The sequence below is a fragment of the Protomyctophum bolini genome (assembly GCF_963924005.1).
Source record: "Protomyctophum bolini genome assembly, chromosome: 13".
NCBI lineage: Eukaryota > Metazoa > Chordata > Actinopteri > Myctophiformes > Myctophidae > Protomyctophum > Protomyctophum bolini.
Window position 1 is genome coordinate 39,789,852 of NC_137874.1, and position 18,398 is coordinate 39,808,249.

Here is an 18,398-nt window from a genome sequence, read left to right on the forward strand (position 1 = left end):
CGGAGCGACTCATTTTGTGTGCTTGTAGATATAAATATGTCTACAAATGTCTAAAAAGATGACATATTTTAACTTTGATGCCTGTTCTGTTTACCGTCCTGCTCTCGTCCACTAGAATGACTCCTGGTTTGCCCTGATCCCATGTGAACGCAGCATTACTCCTGGTTTGCCCTGATCCCATGTGAACGCAGCATTACTCCTGGTTTGCCCTGATCCCATGTGAACGCAGCATTACTCCTGGTTTGCCCTGATCCCATGTGAACGCAGCATTACTCCTGGTTTGCCCTGATCCCATGTGAACGCAGCATTACTCCTGGTTTGTCCTGATCCCATGTGAACGCAGCATTCCTTCCCAAAGGGCCCTATGGCAGCTCTCACGCAGGCTGTTACCCGTTAGTGTCAACCACGGTCTAACTGACTCTGATAACCTGCAGCCTGCAGGGTCCCTTTTATAGGGAGTGAGACGTACCAAATCACATCACAGCAGTTAACTCACAATGAGCACAAACACAAGGCCCATGAGTTAACACGCCATTACTGAAGGTTTTAACAAAACAACTTAAACATGAATTTCCAGGACGTCCATTCATACACAAACTATAGTCTCTTTTTAAATAAGATTGCTCTGGAATCAAACACCCCTCCTCCTCCTCCTCTCTCTGCAGAACTTAAGGGCACCTTCCCAATCAACAGGACTGCCACTGCAGAGTGCAGAGGGGAGAGGGGAGGTGACTCACAATCAATTCAACTTTGGGTTCAATAGATCAACATATTTAATACCATGAATAGTAGTACACTATAGTAGTATATGAGTGTTCTTCAGTACTGTAGTACCACCTGGTATGGATGTACTGTACTGTTTACTACTGTTATTAATCAGTACTGTAGTACCACCTGGTATGGATGTACTGTACTGTTTACTACTGTTATTAATCAGTACTGTAGTACCACCTGGTATGGATGTTCGTCTGCAGCCCTAAAGTCACAACTGCTGCAACAACTGAACATTTTGTTCAAAGATTGTTGGACAACAACAACTTCAGAAACTTTATACATCCACGTATGCTAACAGCATCCTAAGGTTAGAGAGGAATGTCACCTCTAATACTAAGCATGTGTTGTATGGAGAATATAGGTTGCTACCTCAGAGAATGTGTTAATATATCATGCAGTCTTAAAGAGGCACTACTGTATGTAACTTATTTTTACTGAATAAACTGTAATTTTGTCCAATCTGTATGGTATGTGTGTTAATGCAAAATAATGTATACAATTTGTATGGTATAGAGTATGTAAATACAATATAACTTACATAGCTTGTATTTTGTCTCCCTGTTCTTCTATTGAGACATTTAAAGTCGTGTCAAAGGTCATGATCTGGCATTAATTCTGACCAGTCAGAATCAATCCTGTCATGATTAAATTAAACGTATCCCCTGAGCAAGCAGGCCGGCTCTATTAGCTCAATGGTAAAATAAAATAAATGTCAGCACTTGTGCAGGAAAGCAGGTTAAAATGTGTGGTAGAAAAGGACAGTTACATACTGTATAGTAGTGCAGCTTTAACTGGAAGAAACCTCTGGCAGAAATAGACTCCATAAAACGGGTGTAATATTTAACATACTGACCTGTGCTCAGCGTCATATAAAATGTCATAACTTTTAATGTTTTAAACGTGGGAGTCAATGTTGATGCAACTGAACGACGTTGTGTGGTAGATCATGTTTATTTGATTTCCCAAATCATTCTTATACATAATTATGTCTTTCATTCAGATCTGTAATTTCAACAGAGAAGGTACATATGCCTCTCTACACACTAAATAAAACAATAACGAAAAAAGTACAGTGAACAGTAAAAGTATCATATATCGTACATAAGTACCCCGAAACATTATTTCTAGTTTTAATTTATAGTAGGCCTAATAATAGCCATCAATTGATTAATATTACATTTTATACTGTTGATAGTTTCATCATCATCATGTCTAACTACGTGTGTGTGTGTGTGTGTGTGTGTGTGTGTGTGTGTGTGTGTGTGTGTGTGTGTGTGTGTGTGTGTGTGTGTGTGTGTGTGTGTGTGTGTGTGTGTGTGTGTGTGTTAGTATCAGGATCAGCTTTCCTCTGTTCCAGTTAATTCTTTGCCGAAAACCGAATACCTGAATATGATTAATATTATATATCGTTCATGTTTTTTTTTTTTTTTTACCAGTTTTTGTACCATTGCTGTCATGGCCGTAACTTTGTTGTAGAGCTACATGAATGGTAAAAGACATGATTACATTTTGATCATGTCATGCATCACCACAAAAACAATTCCTTTTTTTATGGAATGTAACCCTGGTTCTTTGGCAATTCAGCAGATCTACAAGTTGTAGATCTGGTATTTCCAGTAGGCAACCAAGTGTAAAAGGACTTGTATTTGATCTTTAGTTTTTTATTTGTTGACGAAATTGTCAATATATTTAGTGTTAGTTTTAGTCATCATACATGTAGCTTAGTTTACATTTAGTTTCCATTTAGTTTTCGGGGACTTATTTCCACACAACAACTCTAAGGTATATTAATGACATAGTAAAATGTTGAAAATGAGTGGTATTCCCCTTTAACAGGTTAATTTATACACCTAAACCCCAATATTATAACAACATCAATTGGCATTAACATGGTCAGTAATATCATCAGGTTATTAACCCATTTTGACCTGAGATCAGATTAAAATAAAATGTCTTCTACGATTTTTCAAAAATAGCAGACCTACAAGCTCGTAGCGCGCCACTCGGTGGCGCGCTATGAGCTTGTAGATCTGCTATTTTTCAATAGCTAAAGCATAACATAATGCTAACACCAAAAGGGGTTCCCGCCCAAAATGGGTTAATGTTAACATTATTACCATTATTGATTGATCAAGATGCTCTATCAATCTATAATTTATCATCATCATATAATTATCGTCTTTGTCTTCATCATCATCATCATCATCATCATGTCCAGAGTTAGACAGATCTAGGTAAGATCTTCAGAGTACCACCAGGACCAGTGGAAATAAATGGAAAGAGTGTGTCAGTGAACCTGTGTGTGACGGTGTGTATGTGTGTGTTAGTATCAGGATCACAGAATGACAGCTTTCCTTCATTCCAGTCCAGTTGGACTCTGATCCTCTGAGGTTTCTGCTTCAATGAGAGAACAGTGTTTGACACTGAGGAGTATGCTCTGTATGTACCTGCATGTAAGTATATTATCCAGATTGGACCCCCTGTGGTTCCCTTCCTCTGGTAGGACTCTGCTAACACACCTACATACCAGGTTGTATTGTCTCCAACCTCAACATCCCAGCTGTGACTCCCTGAGTTAAAGCCCTCAGAACCAAGGACATGGCCTTTCTGTTCAAATCTCTCTGGATTGTCAGGGAGCTTCTGTATCTCTCCCCATGTCACGCTGGTCAGATCATCAGACAGGGTGTATACTGGATGGGCAGTGTTGGGGTCCAGAATGACAGGAGTGTAGGAGACAATGTCCTTCATCTTGTCCCAGACTCTGAAGGCCAGGTTGCCCAGGTGTTTGGCCACGTCTATCAGTGCTCCCGAGACCGGCTGTGGGTCCTGCAGTGTGAGCTGGACTCTCTCCATCGTGGTCTTGTAGTTCTGCAGGAATGAGATGTGTTCAGCTCTCAGCTCCTCCTCTATGGCTCTGATCGTGTGTGAAATGGTTGATATGTCTCTGTTCAGACCCTCCATCTTCTCCTTCATCATCTGACTCTTCTGCTGCTCTTCCTCCCTCAGTTCGGTGATCCTGGCCTCCTCTTCATCATGTAGAAACTGATGAAGCTTCTTAAACTGTTCCTTCATCTGCGTCTCTGTGTGTCGGGTCTGGAACGTAATGTGTTCTGCTGTTTGATCGTAGTTTGTTTTAGTTTTATTAAAGACCTCCAGTTTGTCCTGTAAAGGCTTCAGTGATTTCTGGACCTCCTCCTTGTGATCCAGAGCAGCTTCATCGACGGGCCTGATTCTGTGGCCGGTGTGTTTTTTAGAATCTCGACACACAAGACACACTGGCTGTTGACATTCCAGACAGAACAGTTTGAGTTTCTCAGCATGCAGACTGCAGAGATCCTCAGAGCCTGCTGACGTTCTCTGATGTCTCTCCTGTGTGAAGGCCTCACACAGGTTCTTCAGAGCCAGGTTACGAGGTGGACGATCCGTCGAAGATATTGCCTTACAAACTGGACACTCCTTTATTGTCTTCTCTCGCCACCAGTCCTGCAGACAGGCTTTACAGAAACTGTGGCTACAGGACAGCACAATGGGATCTTTAAAGATGTCGTGACACACAGGACAGGAAAAGTCCTCTTCCGAAAGACACACCTTGGCAGCCATTTTGCCTTTTCAGTAAAGCTACAAACACTCTGCTCAAGACAGGAAATCCAGCCAGTCAGTTGTGGTAACACTCTGTCTTCTAGGATGTTCCCTGAAGTTTACTTTCGCAGTGAATCGAGCAGGCTCTTGTTAAAGTCCATTCAGTTGACAGAGTCAGCAGCAGGTTGTTCCAGTGGTCTGGGTCACTATTCCCTCCTGTAGCTGTGGATGGAAAGACAGTCTGTCCTCCTCGCTGGAAGTTGTGCGTTTGATCCAAAGTGCAATCTTACCGTCTCACATGAGTCAGGTGAGGGGTGGAGCTTTGACATACCTGTTGCACAGGTTCTATCACTCACACACACACACACACACACACACACACACACACACACACACACACACACACACACACACACACACACACACACACACACACACACACACACACACACACACACACACACACACACACACACACACACACAGTGTGCCTGATTCAGTGTGCACCACACATACTGAATTGGTTGAATGTATGTATTAAAGTCAGGACAGTCTTTTATCTATTATAAAGTTTAGACAAGACAAATAGACGTATACGTATAGGGAACAAGAGAGTGAACAGAATGGGAAAAGTTAGTGTTTAACAATGTACAGTACGCCGCATCTCATTAACCCTTGTACAGTACACACCATAAACACAGACAGTATATTCCAGTCACCTGTCTGCTCTTCATGAGCAGTTAAGGGTTCCGTGTCGTATACAAATGACTAAATGTGTGTTATTTATTTCACATTTTGGATGCAAGCTCCGCCCCCTCTCTGTCGTTGTGTGTGTGATGCATGAGATGACATCGGTGTGGTGTTGTGTGCCCATATGATAAAAGGCACAGGGAAATATTCATTTATTTCTGCCTGTAATTTGTGATGGAAGACTTTAGTTTATATCAGTTGACGAAATTGTACATTTATTTAGTCTTAGTTTTAGTCATCATAACTTAGTTTTTATGTAGCTTTTATTTAGTTTTGTCAGTGATAAAAATGGTAGTCGATGTTTTTTTTTTATCATGGTTTTAGTTGATGAAATCAAATGCAGACTTCCCCTTCCTTCTCCTGGGAGAAGGAAGCACCTGTACACATTTCATCATACAGGATTTACAGTTTGTAATAGTAGTATTTCCATGGCAATTATTTGCAATAATCTTAAATGCACTTGGCTGCTTAACAACACTGCTGGCTTGCTGCAGGTATAGTTAGCCTACTTGGGGAACGATGCAAGTTGGGAACCTAGTATGCAATATCCTTTTTAACCGTTTTATTCCGTTTTATCTGTCTGTGTCTGAAGCAAACGGACTGTGAAAAGTGGACTGATTAAGTAATCAAATGACAGGTGTGTCATTAGCCTCTGCTGCAGCAGAGGCTGGGAACTCTACAGATGAGACACTGACAGAGCCTGACCAGAGCCTTTACTCTACAGATGAGACACTGACAGAGCCTGACCAGAGCCTTTCAGAACTCTACAGATGAGACACTGACAGAGCCTGACCAGAGCCTTTCTCTACAGATGAGACACTGACAGAGCCTGACCAGAGCCTTTCTCTACAGATGAGACACTGACAGAGCCTGACAGAGCCTTTCTCTACAGATGAGACACTGACAGAGCCTGACCAGAGCCTTTCTCTACAGAGGAGACACTGACAGAGCCTGACCAGAGCCTTTCTCTACAGATGAGACACTGACAGAGCCTGACCAGAGCCTTTACTCTACAGAGGAGACACTGACAGAGCCTGACCAGAGCCTTTCTCTACAGAGGAGACACTGACAGAGCCTGACCAGAGCCTTTCTCTACAGATGAGACACTGACAGAGCCTGACCAGAGCCTTTCTCTACAGATGAGACACTGACAGAGCCTGACCAGAGCCTTTCTCTACAGAGGAGACACTGACAGAGCCTGACCAGAGCCTTTCTCTACAGAGGAGACACTGACAGAGCCTGACCAGAGCCTTTCTCTACAGAGGAGACACTGACAGAGCCTGACCAGAGCCTTTCTCTACAGAGGAGACACTGACAGAGCCTGACCAGAGCCTTTCTCTACAGATGAGACACTGACAGAGCCTGACAGAGCCTTTCTCTACAGATGAGACACTGACAGAGCCTGACCAGAGCCTTTCTCTACAGATGAGACACTGACAGAGCCTGACCAGAGCCTTTCTCTACAGATGAGACACTGACAGAGCCTGACCAGAGCCTTTCGTGGCGCCAGGGCTGGACTGGCCATCGGGCATACCGGGCATTTTCCTGGTGGGCCGCGACCGTAGGGGGCCGCCATGATTTAAAAAAACAAAAAAACCCTTTTTTCTTTCTTTTTTTGACAGGCAGGCAGGCCAATAGGCGGCAGCCACAACAGACACACTGTAGATCCACTTCATCATCTTCAATTCCAAGTGAACATGCATGTTCCTTCCTTGTTATACAACTCACTGCCTTCAACAGGTACAACTCAACGTACAGTCATACACACAGTACGTTCACTTCAGCCACAGTCACTGAACATCAGCCACCCGGTTATTGGGTCCCAAAATAACAGCAATAGTACACCTTGAATCACATTAGTATAGGCCTGGCTACGGCACGGCTTACAACAAGCAGCAGCAGCAAAGAAAGGAAACACAGGGACAGACATCCGGATGGACACACATAGCTGTTCATAGGAGTGGCTAGCACCACTCAAAATATATATATATGAAAACCGTTCCTACCTTGAGCCGTCTTCTACTGGACGTCATCAGTTGTGTAGGACAGGTGATGGCCATGGGGTCAGGGGTCAAACTGTCACGTCATCAGTTGTGTAGGACAGGTGATGGCCATGGGGTCAGGGGTCAAACTGTGGAACAGTTAAAGAGACAGAGTCCCTCTCTCTCTACAGTGATCCTCGGACGAGCCCTCCAGCGGCATCTCCAGTCATCTCCATCCTCCATACTGTACATCCTGTATCCTGTCAAAACATACAGTACACATGCAGCTTAGAACTCTACAGACAGGTACAGTCACTGAACAGGTTTAATGTCCTGCCAGTCAATAATAGGGCTGCCGGTAAGGATCATTTCATATTGGATAATAGGTATTCAGCAACAGAGCAATTTAGGGGCCGTCAACAAAAGGTCTCAACTTGATCTGTAATTTGTATTTTCAGATGCTTTTAAACCTAATGATAATGGGCTCAACAAACTCTACATTGTGCAGGGCAATGTAAGGACGTTTATAAAATTGTAGGACAAAATTGGGATTAAACGGATGTTGTGAAAATAGCCACTCCAGAAGCTCACAACACTGCGCGGAGCGACTCATTTTGTGTGCTTGTAGATCTGCTATTTCCACTCGTTTGGCTCTCCGGGAAAACGTCTGATCTCTCTGTGATAGTTGGCCGAACGGTCAAGGCTCCAAAAAGACAGCCAAAGAGTCCAAGAATGCCCTTTTGGGAGTTTAATTCACCTTTCCAAACACCAGCAGTCCAGTGCACACTATACAACCGTGCAGCCTCGACAAAGACGGGGGAAAAAACAAGATTGGCCAAAATAACAGTTGTACAAACAGAAACACACTTTGAGGACAACACACTATGGAACAACAGCTACACAGACGAGAAGCTGTAACAGACCATATACCCTTATGCTGCGTTCACATGGAATCAGGCAAGACAACACTATGGAACAACAGCTACACAGACGAGAAGCTGTAACAGACCATAATATACCCTTATGCTGCGTTCACATGGAGTCAGGCAAGACAACACTATGGAACAACAGCTACACAGACGAGAAGCTGTAACAGACCATATACCCTTATGCTGCGTTCACATGGAGTCAGGCAAGTGGTAGACGGCAAACGGCAAAACCTGCTGGACGGCACGGAACACATTGATTGTGATATAAGCTGGCACTCCCATGTGACAAGTATGTGTGCAACGCCAACGCCTTCATCTTCTACGTAGGCTCAGACTTGTTGTTGGTGTAGTAGAAACATAATGCTGATCTTCTATAGAGCTAGTATAGAGTAGAAACATAATGCTGATCTTCTATAGAGCTAGTATAGAGTAGAAACATAATGCTGATCTTCTATAGAGCTAGTATACAGTAGAGTCAATTCTAACGTATGGTATCACCAGTTGGATTGGAAACCTAACTGTAAAATACAAATCTGAGATCCTTAGATTAGCCAAAATGGCAGGGAAGATCATGGGTCTGTCTACACCTCCGATCACCCCCCAGGTCATCTTTGAGCTGCAGGCCACCATTGGACAGGTTAAGAACATTGTGTCTTTTTTTTAATATATTTTTTATCCAACGATTTTGTAACCCATTTTTCACCCCTGTGTCAATCATCTACTGTGATCCTGGGCTCTACACACCCTCCGCCAACCTGGGGAGAGCAACGGACTTAACTCATGCTTCCTTCATGCTTGAGTGTCCAAGTTGCTCCTTTACACCTGACAGGGGGGAGTTTCCCTGGTTGGACGTAGCGTGTGAAAGGAACACGTTATTCCAACCAGTTCCTTTCCCCTCCATCAGGCGCCCCGGCTGGCCAGGGGGAGGCAGTTTAGAGACCAGGATTACTGCATGTTTTTGTGAGGGTACCTACCCTAGGTACCCCCTAGAACATTGTGTCTGACCCCTCCCATGTACATGTGAACGCAGCATTACTCCTGGTTTGCCCTGATCCCATGTGAACGCAGCATTCCTTCCCAAAGGGCCCTATGGCAGCTCTCACGCAGGCTGTTACCTGTTAGTGTCAACCACGGTCTAACTGACTCTGATAACCTGCAGCCTGCAGGGTCCCTTTTATAGGGAGTGAGACGTACCAAATCACATCACAGCAGTTAACTCACAATGAGCACAAACACAAGGCCCATGAGTTAACACGCCATTACTGAAGGTTTTAACAAACCAACATAAACATGAATTTCCAGGACGTCCATTCATACACAAACTATAGTCTCTTTTTAGATAAGATTGCTCTGGAATCAAACACCCCTCCTCCTCCTCCTCTCTCTGCAGAACTTAATGACACCTTCCCAATCAACAGGACTGCCACTGCAGAGTGCAGAGGGGAGAGGGGAGGTGACTCACAATCAATTCAACTTTGGGTTCAATAGATCAACATATTTAATACCATGAATAGTAGTACACTATAGTAGTATTATGTGTTCTTCAGTACTGTAGTACCACCTGGTATGGATGTACTGTACTGTTTACTACTGTTATTAATCAGTACTGTAGTACCACCTGGTATGGATGTTCGTCTGCAGCCCTAAAGTCACAACTGCTGCAACAACTGAACATTTTGTTCAAAGATTGTTGGACAACAACAACTTCAGAAACTTTATACATCCACGTATGATAACAGCATCCTAAGGTTAGAGAGGAATATCACCTCTAATACTAAGCATGTGTTGTATGGAGAATATAGGTTGCTACCTCAGAGAATGTGTTAATATATCATGCAGTCATAAAGAGGCACTATGTAACTTATTTTTACTGAATAAACTGTAATTTTGTCCAATCTGTATGGTATGTGTGTTAATGCAAAATAATGTATACAATATGTATGTAAATACAATATAACTTATATAGCTTGTATTTTGTCTCCCTGTTCTTCTATTGAGACATTTAAAGTCGTGTCAAAGGTCATGATCTGGCATTAATTCTGACCAGTCAGAATCAATCCTGTCATGATTAAATTAACCGTATCCCCTGAGCAAGCAGGCCGGCTCTATTAGCTCAATGGTATAAAAAAAGAGAAATGTCAGCACTTGTGCAGGAAAGCAGGTTAAAATGTGTGGTAGAAAAGGACAGTTACATACTGTATAGTAGTGCAGCTTTAACTGGAAGAAACCTCTGGCAGAAATAGACTCCATAAAACGGGTGTAATATTTAACATGCTGACCTGTGCTCAGCGTCATATAAAATGTCATAACTTTTAATGTTTTAAACGTGGGAGTCAATGTTGATGCAACTGAACGACGTTGTGTGGTAGATCATGTTTATTTGATTTTCCAAATCATTCTTATACATAATTATGTCTTTCATTCAGACCTGTAATTTCAACAGAGAAGGTACATATGCCTCTCTACACACTAAATAAAACAATAACGTAAAAAGTACAGTGAACAGTAAAAGTATCATATATCGTACATAAGTACCCCGCAACATTATTTCTAGTTTTAATTTACAGTAGGCCTAATAATAGCCATCAATTGATTAATATTACATTTAATACAGTTGATAGTTCCATCATCATCATCATCATGTATAACTATGTGTGTCTGTGTGTGTGTGTGTGTGTGTGTGTGTGTGTGTGTGTGTGTGTGTGTGTGTGTGTGTGTGTGTGTGTGTGTGTGTGTGAGTATCAGGATCACAGAGTGACAGCTTTCCTCTGTTCCAGTTCATTCTTTGCCGAAAACCTGAATATGATTAATATTATATATCGTTCATGTTTTTGTTTTTTTTTACCAATTTTTGTACCATTGCTGTCATGGCCGTAACTTTGTTGTAGAACTACATGAATGGTAAAAGACATGATTACATTTTGATCATTAATGGATGATGAAATGATTTATTTCCACACAACAACTCTAAGGTATATTAATGACATAGTAAAATGTTGAAAATGAGTGGTATTCCCCTTTAACAGGTTCATTTATACACCTAAACCCCAATATTATAACAAACATCAATTGGCATTAACATGGTCAGTAATATCATCAGGTTATTAACCCATTTCGACCTGAGATCAGATTAAAATAAATGTCTTCTACGATTTTTCAAAAATAGCAGACCTACAAGCTCGTAGCGCGCCACTCGGTGGCACGCTATGAGCTTGTAGATCTGCTATTTTTCAATAGCTAAAGCATAACATAATGCTAACACCAAAAGGGGTTCCCGCCCAAAATGGATTAATGTTAACATTATTACCATTATTGATTGATCAAGATGCTCCATCAATCTATCATTTATCATCATCATATAATTATCGTCTTTGTCTTCATCATCATCATCATCATCATGTCCAGAGTTAGACAGATCTAGGTAAGATCTTCAGAGTAGCACCAGGACCAGTGCGAATGTATGGAAAGAGTGTGTCAGTGAACCTGTGTGTGAAGGTGTGTATGTGTGTGTTAGTATCAGGATCACAGAATGACAGCTTTCCTTCATTCCAGTCCAGTTGGACTCTGATCCTCTGAGGCTTCTGCTTCAATGAGAGAACACTGGATGGCCCTGAGGAGTATGCAGTGTATTTATCTGCAAATAAGTATATTAACCACCGTTGACCCCATGTGTACCCCTTCCTCTGAAGGGACTCTGATAACACACCTACATTCCAGCGTGTATTGTCTCCAACCTCAACATCCCAGCTGTGACTCCCTGAGTTAAAGCCCTCAGAACCAAGGACAACGCAGAGCTGGTCATATCTCTCTGGATTGTCAGGGAGCTTCTGTATCTCTCCCCATGTCACGCTGGTCAGATCATCAGACAGGGTGTATTCTGGATGGGCAGTGTTGGGGTCCAGAATGACAGGAGTGTAGGAGACAATGTCCTTCATCTTGTCCCAGACTCTGAAGGCCAGGTTGCCCAGGTGTTTGGCCACGTCTATCAGTGCTCCTGAGACCGGCTGTGGGTCCTGCAGTGTGAGCTGGACTCTCTCCATCGTGGTCTTGTAGTTCTGCAGGAAGGAGACATGTTCAGCTCTCAGCTCCTCCTCTATGGCTCTGATCGTGTGTGAAATGGTTGATATGTCTCTGTTCAGACCCTCCATCTTCTTCTTCATCATCTGACTCTTCTGCTGCTCTTCCTCCCTCAGTTCGGTGATCCTGGCCTCCTCTTCATCATGTAGAAACTGATGAAGCTTCTTAAACTGTTCCTTCATCTGCGTCTCTGTGTGTCGGGTCTGGAACGTAATGTGTTCTGCTGTTTGATCGTAGTTTGTTTTAGTTTTATTAAAGACCTCCAGTTTGTCCTGTAAAGGCTTCAGTGATTTCTGGACCTCCTCCTTGTGATCCAGAGCAGCTTCATCGACGGGCCTGATTCTGTGGCCGGTGTGATTTTTAGAATCTCGACACACAAGACACACTGGCTGTTGACATTCCAGACAGAACAGTTTGAGTTTCTCAGCATGCAGACTGCAGAGATCCTCAGAGCCTGCTGACGTTCTCTGATGTCTCTCCTGTGTGAAGGCCTCACACAGGTTCTTCAGAGCCAGGTTACGAGGTGGACGATCCGTCGAAGATATTGCCTTACAAACTGGACACTCCTTTATTGTCTTCTCTCGCCACCAGTCCTGCAGACAGGCTTTACAGAAGCTGTGGCTACAGGACAGCACAACGGGATCTTTAAAGATGTCGTGACACACAGGACAGGAAAAGTCCTCTTCCGAAAGACACACCTTGGCAGCCATTTTGCCTTTTCAGTAAAGCTACAAACAATTTGTCTTCTAGAATGTTCCCTGAAGTTTACTTTCGCAGTGAATCGAGCAGGCTCTTGTTAAAGTCCATTCAGTTGACAGAGTCAGCAGCAGGTTGTTCCAGTGGTCTGGGTCACTATTCCCTCCTGTAGCTGTGGATGGAAAGACAGTCTGTCCTCCTCGCTGGAAGTTGTGCGTTTGATCCAAAGTGCAATCTTACCGTCTCACATGAGTCAGGTGAGGGGTGGAGCTTTGACAGACCTGTTGCACAGGTTCTATCTCACACACACACCCGCACGCACGCACACACACACACACACACACTCACACTCACACTCACACTCACACTCACACTCACACACACACACACACACACACACACACACACACACACACACACACACACACACACACACACACACACACACACACACACACACAGTGTGCCTGATTCAGTGTGCACCACACATACTGAATTGGTTGAATGGTTGTATTAAAGTCAGGACAGTCTTTTATCTATTATAAAGTTTAGACAAGACAAATAGACGTATACGTATAGGGAACAAGAGAGTGAACAGAATGGGGAAAGTTAGTGTTTTACAATGTACAGTACGCCGCATCTCATTAACCCTTGTACAGTACACACCATAAACACAGACAGTATACTCCAGTCACCTGCCTGCTCTTCATGAGCAGTTAAGGGTTCCGTGTCGTATACAAATGACTAAATGTGTGTTATTTATTTCACATTTTGGATGCAAGCTCCTCCCCCTCTCTGTCGTTGTGTGTGTGATGCATGAGATGACATTGGTGTGGTGTTGTGTGCCCATATGATAAAAGGCACAGGGGAATATTTATTTATTTCTGCCTGTATGATTTGTGATGGAAGACTATAGTTTTTATCAGTTGACGAAATTGTACATTTATTTAGTCTTAGTTTTAGTCATCATAACTTAGTTTTTATGTAGCTTTTATTTAGTTTTGTCAGTGATAAAAATGGTAGTCAATGGTTTTTTTTAATCATGGTTTTAGTTGATGAATTAATCAAATGCAGACTTCCCCTTCCTTCTCCTGGGAGAAGAAAGCACCTGTACACATTTAATCATACAGGATTTACAGTTTGTAATAGTAGTATTTCCATGGCAATTATTTGCAATAATCTTAAATGTACTTGGCTGCTTAACAACACTGCTGGCTTGCTGCAGGTATATAGTTAGTCTACTTGGGAACGATGCAAGTTGGGAACCTAGTATGCAATATCCTTTTTAACCGTTTTATTCCGTTTTATCTGTCTGTGTCTGAAGCAAACTGACTGTGAAAAGTGGACTGGTTAAGTAATCAAATGACAGGTGTGTCATTAGCCTCTGCTGCAGCAGAGGCTGGGAACTCTACAGATGAGACACTGACAGAGCCTGACCAGAGCCTTTACTCTACAGATGAGACACTGACAGAGCCTGACCAGAGCCTTTCTCTACAGATGAGACACTGACAGAGCCTGACCAGAGCCTTTCTCTACAGAGGAGACACTGACAGAGCCTGACCAGAGCCTTTCAGAACTCTACAGATGAGACACTGACAGAGCCTGACCAGAGCCTTTCTACTGGGAACTCTACAGAGGAGACACTGACAGAGCCTGACCAGAGCCTTTCAGAACTCTACAGAGGAGACACTGACAGAGCCTGACCGTAGGGGGCCGCCATGATTTACAAAAAACCAATAGGCGGCAGGCCACCAGGAAAGGTCCGGGCGTGCTGCCATTCTGCCAGTGCCATCATGATAATGTCACTGTACCTGTATATCAGTGAGTGACAAATAAACCCTCTACAAATGGTTGTGTAGTTGTCTGTTGGTTTGTATCATTGATGTTGTTCTGTAAAAGTGGTGGTATTATTAGGGGCTTGTTTGTTTGTGTGTGCCGCGACGGAGCGGGGCGGTAAAGTTTCTGCTATATCTGTACGCTGGTTGTGGTGGGCCGGTCTGGTTGTGGTGGGCCGGTCTGGTTGTGGTGGGCCGGTCTGGTTGTGGTGGGCCGGTCTGGTTGTGGTGGGCCGGTCTGGGCCAAAATTCACGCGAAAATGCCCGGGCCGAATATTTGTCCCAGTCCAGCCCGGCGTGGCGGTTCTGGACAACCATGTATCCGACAGACTCAAGGATGACACTGCACTCCGTGTGGTGGTGTGGAACACTGCACTTTGTGTGGTGGTGTGGAACACTGCACTCCGTGTGGTGGTGTGGAACACTGCACTCCGTGTGGTGGTGTGGAACACTGCACTCCGTGTGGTGGTGTGGAACACTGCACTCCGTGTGGTGGTGTGGAACACTGCACTCCGTGTGGTGGTGTGGAACACTGCACTCCGTGTGGTGGTGTGGAACGTGTGTGTCAAATGTCAGTGTGGCGAATGGTTCTGGAGTTAGGTGGATTACAGACGTACATACACACATACAGAGACGTGGTGCATTTATTGTCACCCAGCGGAGTTTGCAGCTGTTGAGGCCTCGTACTCAGACAGACATACTTACATACATACAGTCAGAAATACACAGCTGTTGAGGCCTCTTACAGACAGACATAGATACATACATACAGTCATACACACTTGGTCACTCATTGGGGGCGGTTTGGCACCGCTCAAAAAGGAGAGAGGACAGATGTAAAATCAGGGTACTAAAGTTTAAAAAGCCAACATGTTTCGACTCCTTAGAGTCTTCATCAGGGCATGGATGATAAACTCAACAGCTGTTAGTCTTAGTGCTGTAAAGTTTCCCAAGCCGTGGGTTATTTTTGGCACCAATTCTTATGATTTTATTTTCATTTTCTTGTCCTGCATTTCCAAATATTTTTTAAAATGATTGTAACTATTTTTAACAAAACAAAACAAAGAATTTCCATGAATTAAAATAAAAAATAATAACTTGTTTAATTCCACCAGTCACATTTGTGAACACTTTTTGGTTTAGATCAGTTTAATAAGTAACAACACAGAGCCATATCTAGAGAATGAGACACATCAAAGCCCAGGACTTTAAATGTGATATTTTTTAGGATTGATTTTAAAATTATTTGACTTGTCTATAAAGCTCTCAATGGTTCCTACCTACATGACTGCCTGCCTAAATATGTCCCAAACCGCCCCCTAAGGTCTTCCACTGCTGGCCTGCTCGCTTTGCCAAAAAAAAAATGGCAACTAAAAAATACGGGGAAGCAGCTTTTTGCTTCTACGGGCCGTCGCATGGAACAAACTCCCACTGTACCTTCGTCAGGCAGCCTCTGTAGACATTTTTAAAGCTCAGCTCAAGACCCACTTCTACAACATTGCTTTTAATTGATCTTTTATTTTTTCACTGTATTGCATTACTGCTTGTTCTTAATGTTGGTGCCTTGCTTTTCTTTTATTCTCCATTTTTCTGTAAAGCACTTTGAGCTGCATTTCATGTCATGAAAGGTGCTATACAAATAAAGTTTTATTATTATTATTATTATTATATAATGTGTGTGATAGGTTTCACCACCATGCCAGTCATGAACCAATCACTCCTAAGCTTCAACAACAGACACACTGTAGATCCACTTCATCATCTTCAATTCCAAGTGAACATGCATGTTCCTTCCTTGTTATACAACTCACTGCCTTCAACAGGTACAACTCAACGTACAGTCATACACACAGTACGTTCACTTCAGCCACAGTCACTGGACATCAGCCACCCGGTTATTGGGTCCCAAAATAACAGCAATAGTACACCTTGAATCACATTAGTATAGGCCTACGGCACGGCTTACAACAAGCAGCAGCAGCAGCAGCAAAGAAAGGAAACACATGCAGGGACAGACATCCGGATGGACACACATAGCTGTTCATAGGAGTGGCTAGCACCACTCAAAATATATATATATGAAAACCGTTCCTACCTTGAGCCGTCTTCTACTGGACGTCATCAGGTGTGTAGGACAGGTGATGGCCATGGGGTCAGGGGTCAAACTGTGACGTCATCAGGTGTGTAGGACAGGTGATGGCCATGGGGTCAGGGGTCAAACTGTGGAACAGTTAAAGAGACAGAGTCCCTCTCTCTCTACAGTGATCCTCGGACGAGCCCTCCAGCGGCATCTCCAGTCATCTCCATCCTCCATACTGTACATCCTGTATCCTGTCAAAACATACAGTACACATGCAGCTTAGAACTCTACAGACAGGTACAGTCACTGAACAGGTTTAATGTCCTGCCAGTCAATAATAGGGCTGCCGGTAAGGATCATTTCATATTGGATAATAGGTATTCAGCAACAGAGCAATTTAGGGGCCGTCAACAAAAGGTCTCAACTTGATCTGTAATTTGTATTTTCAGATGCTTTTAAACCTAATGATAATGGGCTCAACAAACTCTACATTGTGCAGGGCAATGTAAGGACGTTTATAAAATTGTAGGGACAAAATTGGGATTAAACGGATGGTGTGAAAATAGCCGCTCTAGAAGCTCACAACACTGCGCGGAGCGACTCATTTTGTGTGCTTGTAGATATAAATATGTCTACAAATGTCAAAAAGATGACATATTTTAACTTTGATGCCTGTTCTGTTTACCGTCCTGCTCCCGTCCACTAGAATGACTCCTGGTTTGCCCTGATCCCATGTGAACGCAGCATTACTCCTGGTTTGCCCTGATCCCATGTGAACGCAGCATTACTCCTGGTTTGCCCTGATCCCATGTGAACGCAGCATTCCTTCCCAAAGGGCCCTATGGCAGCTCTCACGCAGGCTGTTACCTGTTAGTGTCAACCAGGGTCTAACTGACTCTGATAACCTGCAGCCTGCAGGGTCCCTTTTATAGGGAGTGAGACGTACCAAATCACATCACAGCAGTTAACTCACAATGAGCACAAACACAAGGCCCATGAGTTAACACGCCATTACTGAAGGTTTTAACAAAACAACTTAAACATGAATTTCCAGGACGTCCATTCATACACAAACTATAGTCTCTTTTTAGATAAGATTGCTCTGGAATCAAACACCCCTCCTCCTCCTCCTCTCTCTGCAGAACTTAAGGGCACCTTCCCAATCAACAGGACTGCCAATGCAGAGTGCAGAGGGGAGAGGGGAGGTGACTCACAATCAATTCAACTTTGGGTTCAATAGATCAACATATTTAATACCATGAATAGTAGTACACTATAGTAGTATATGAGTGTTCTTCAGTACTGTAGTACCACCTGGTATGGATGTACTGTACTGTTTACTACTGTTATTAATCAGTACTGTAGTACCACCTGGTATGGATGTTCGTCTGCAGCCCTAAAGTCACAACTGCTGCAACAACTGAACATTTTGTTCAAAGATTGTTGGACAACAACAACTTCAGAAACTTTATACATCCACGTATGATAACAGCATCCTAAGGTTAGAGAGGAATATCACCTCTAATACTAAGCATGTGTTGTATGGAGAATATAGGTTGCTACCTCAGAGAATGTGTCATTTGAGAAAACTGTCATTTTGTCCAATCTGTATGGTATGTGTTAATGCAAAATAATGTATACAATATGTATGTAAATAGAAAAGAACTTATATAGCTTGTATTTTGTCTCCCTGTTC

At 43.1% G+C, this 18,398-nt stretch overlaps 3 protein-coding genes across 4 annotated transcripts in view; 1 reads left to right on the plus strand and 2 right to left on the minus strand.

The window, feature by feature from the left end:
- zbtb20 (zinc finger and BTB domain containing 20) overlaps window positions 1-18,398 on the plus strand; it is a 480,443-nt gene that overhangs the window by 320,986 nt on the left and 141,059 nt on the right. The window lies entirely within an intron of this gene.
- Window positions 2,609-4,603, minus strand: LOC308327092 (E3 ubiquitin-protein ligase TRIM35-like). Its single transcript, XM_080780234.1, has one exon. The coding sequence runs from the start codon at window positions 4,372-4,374 to the stop codon at window positions 2,995-2,997; it is 1,380 nt and encodes a 459-aa protein (XP_080636360.1). The 5' UTR covers window positions 4,375-4,603; the 3' UTR covers window positions 2,609-2,994.
- LOC308327383 (E3 ubiquitin-protein ligase TRIM35-like) lies at window positions 11,253-12,991 on the minus strand. Its single transcript, XM_080780770.1, has one exon. It carries the CDS (start codon window positions 12,799-12,801, stop codon window positions 11,422-11,424), a length of 1,380 nt encoding a protein of 459 aa, XP_080636896.1. The 5' UTR covers window positions 12,802-12,991; the 3' UTR covers window positions 11,253-11,421.

Coding starts and splice junctions, on each gene's coding strand:
- LOC308327383 (XM_080780770.1), bottom strand. CDS start 12,801: ATGGCTGCCAAGGTGTGTCTTTCGGAAGAGGACTTTTCCTGTCCTGTG.
- LOC308327092 (XM_080780234.1), bottom strand. CDS start 4,374: ATGGCTGCCAAGGTGTGTCTTTCGGAAGAGGACTTTTCCTGTCCTGTG.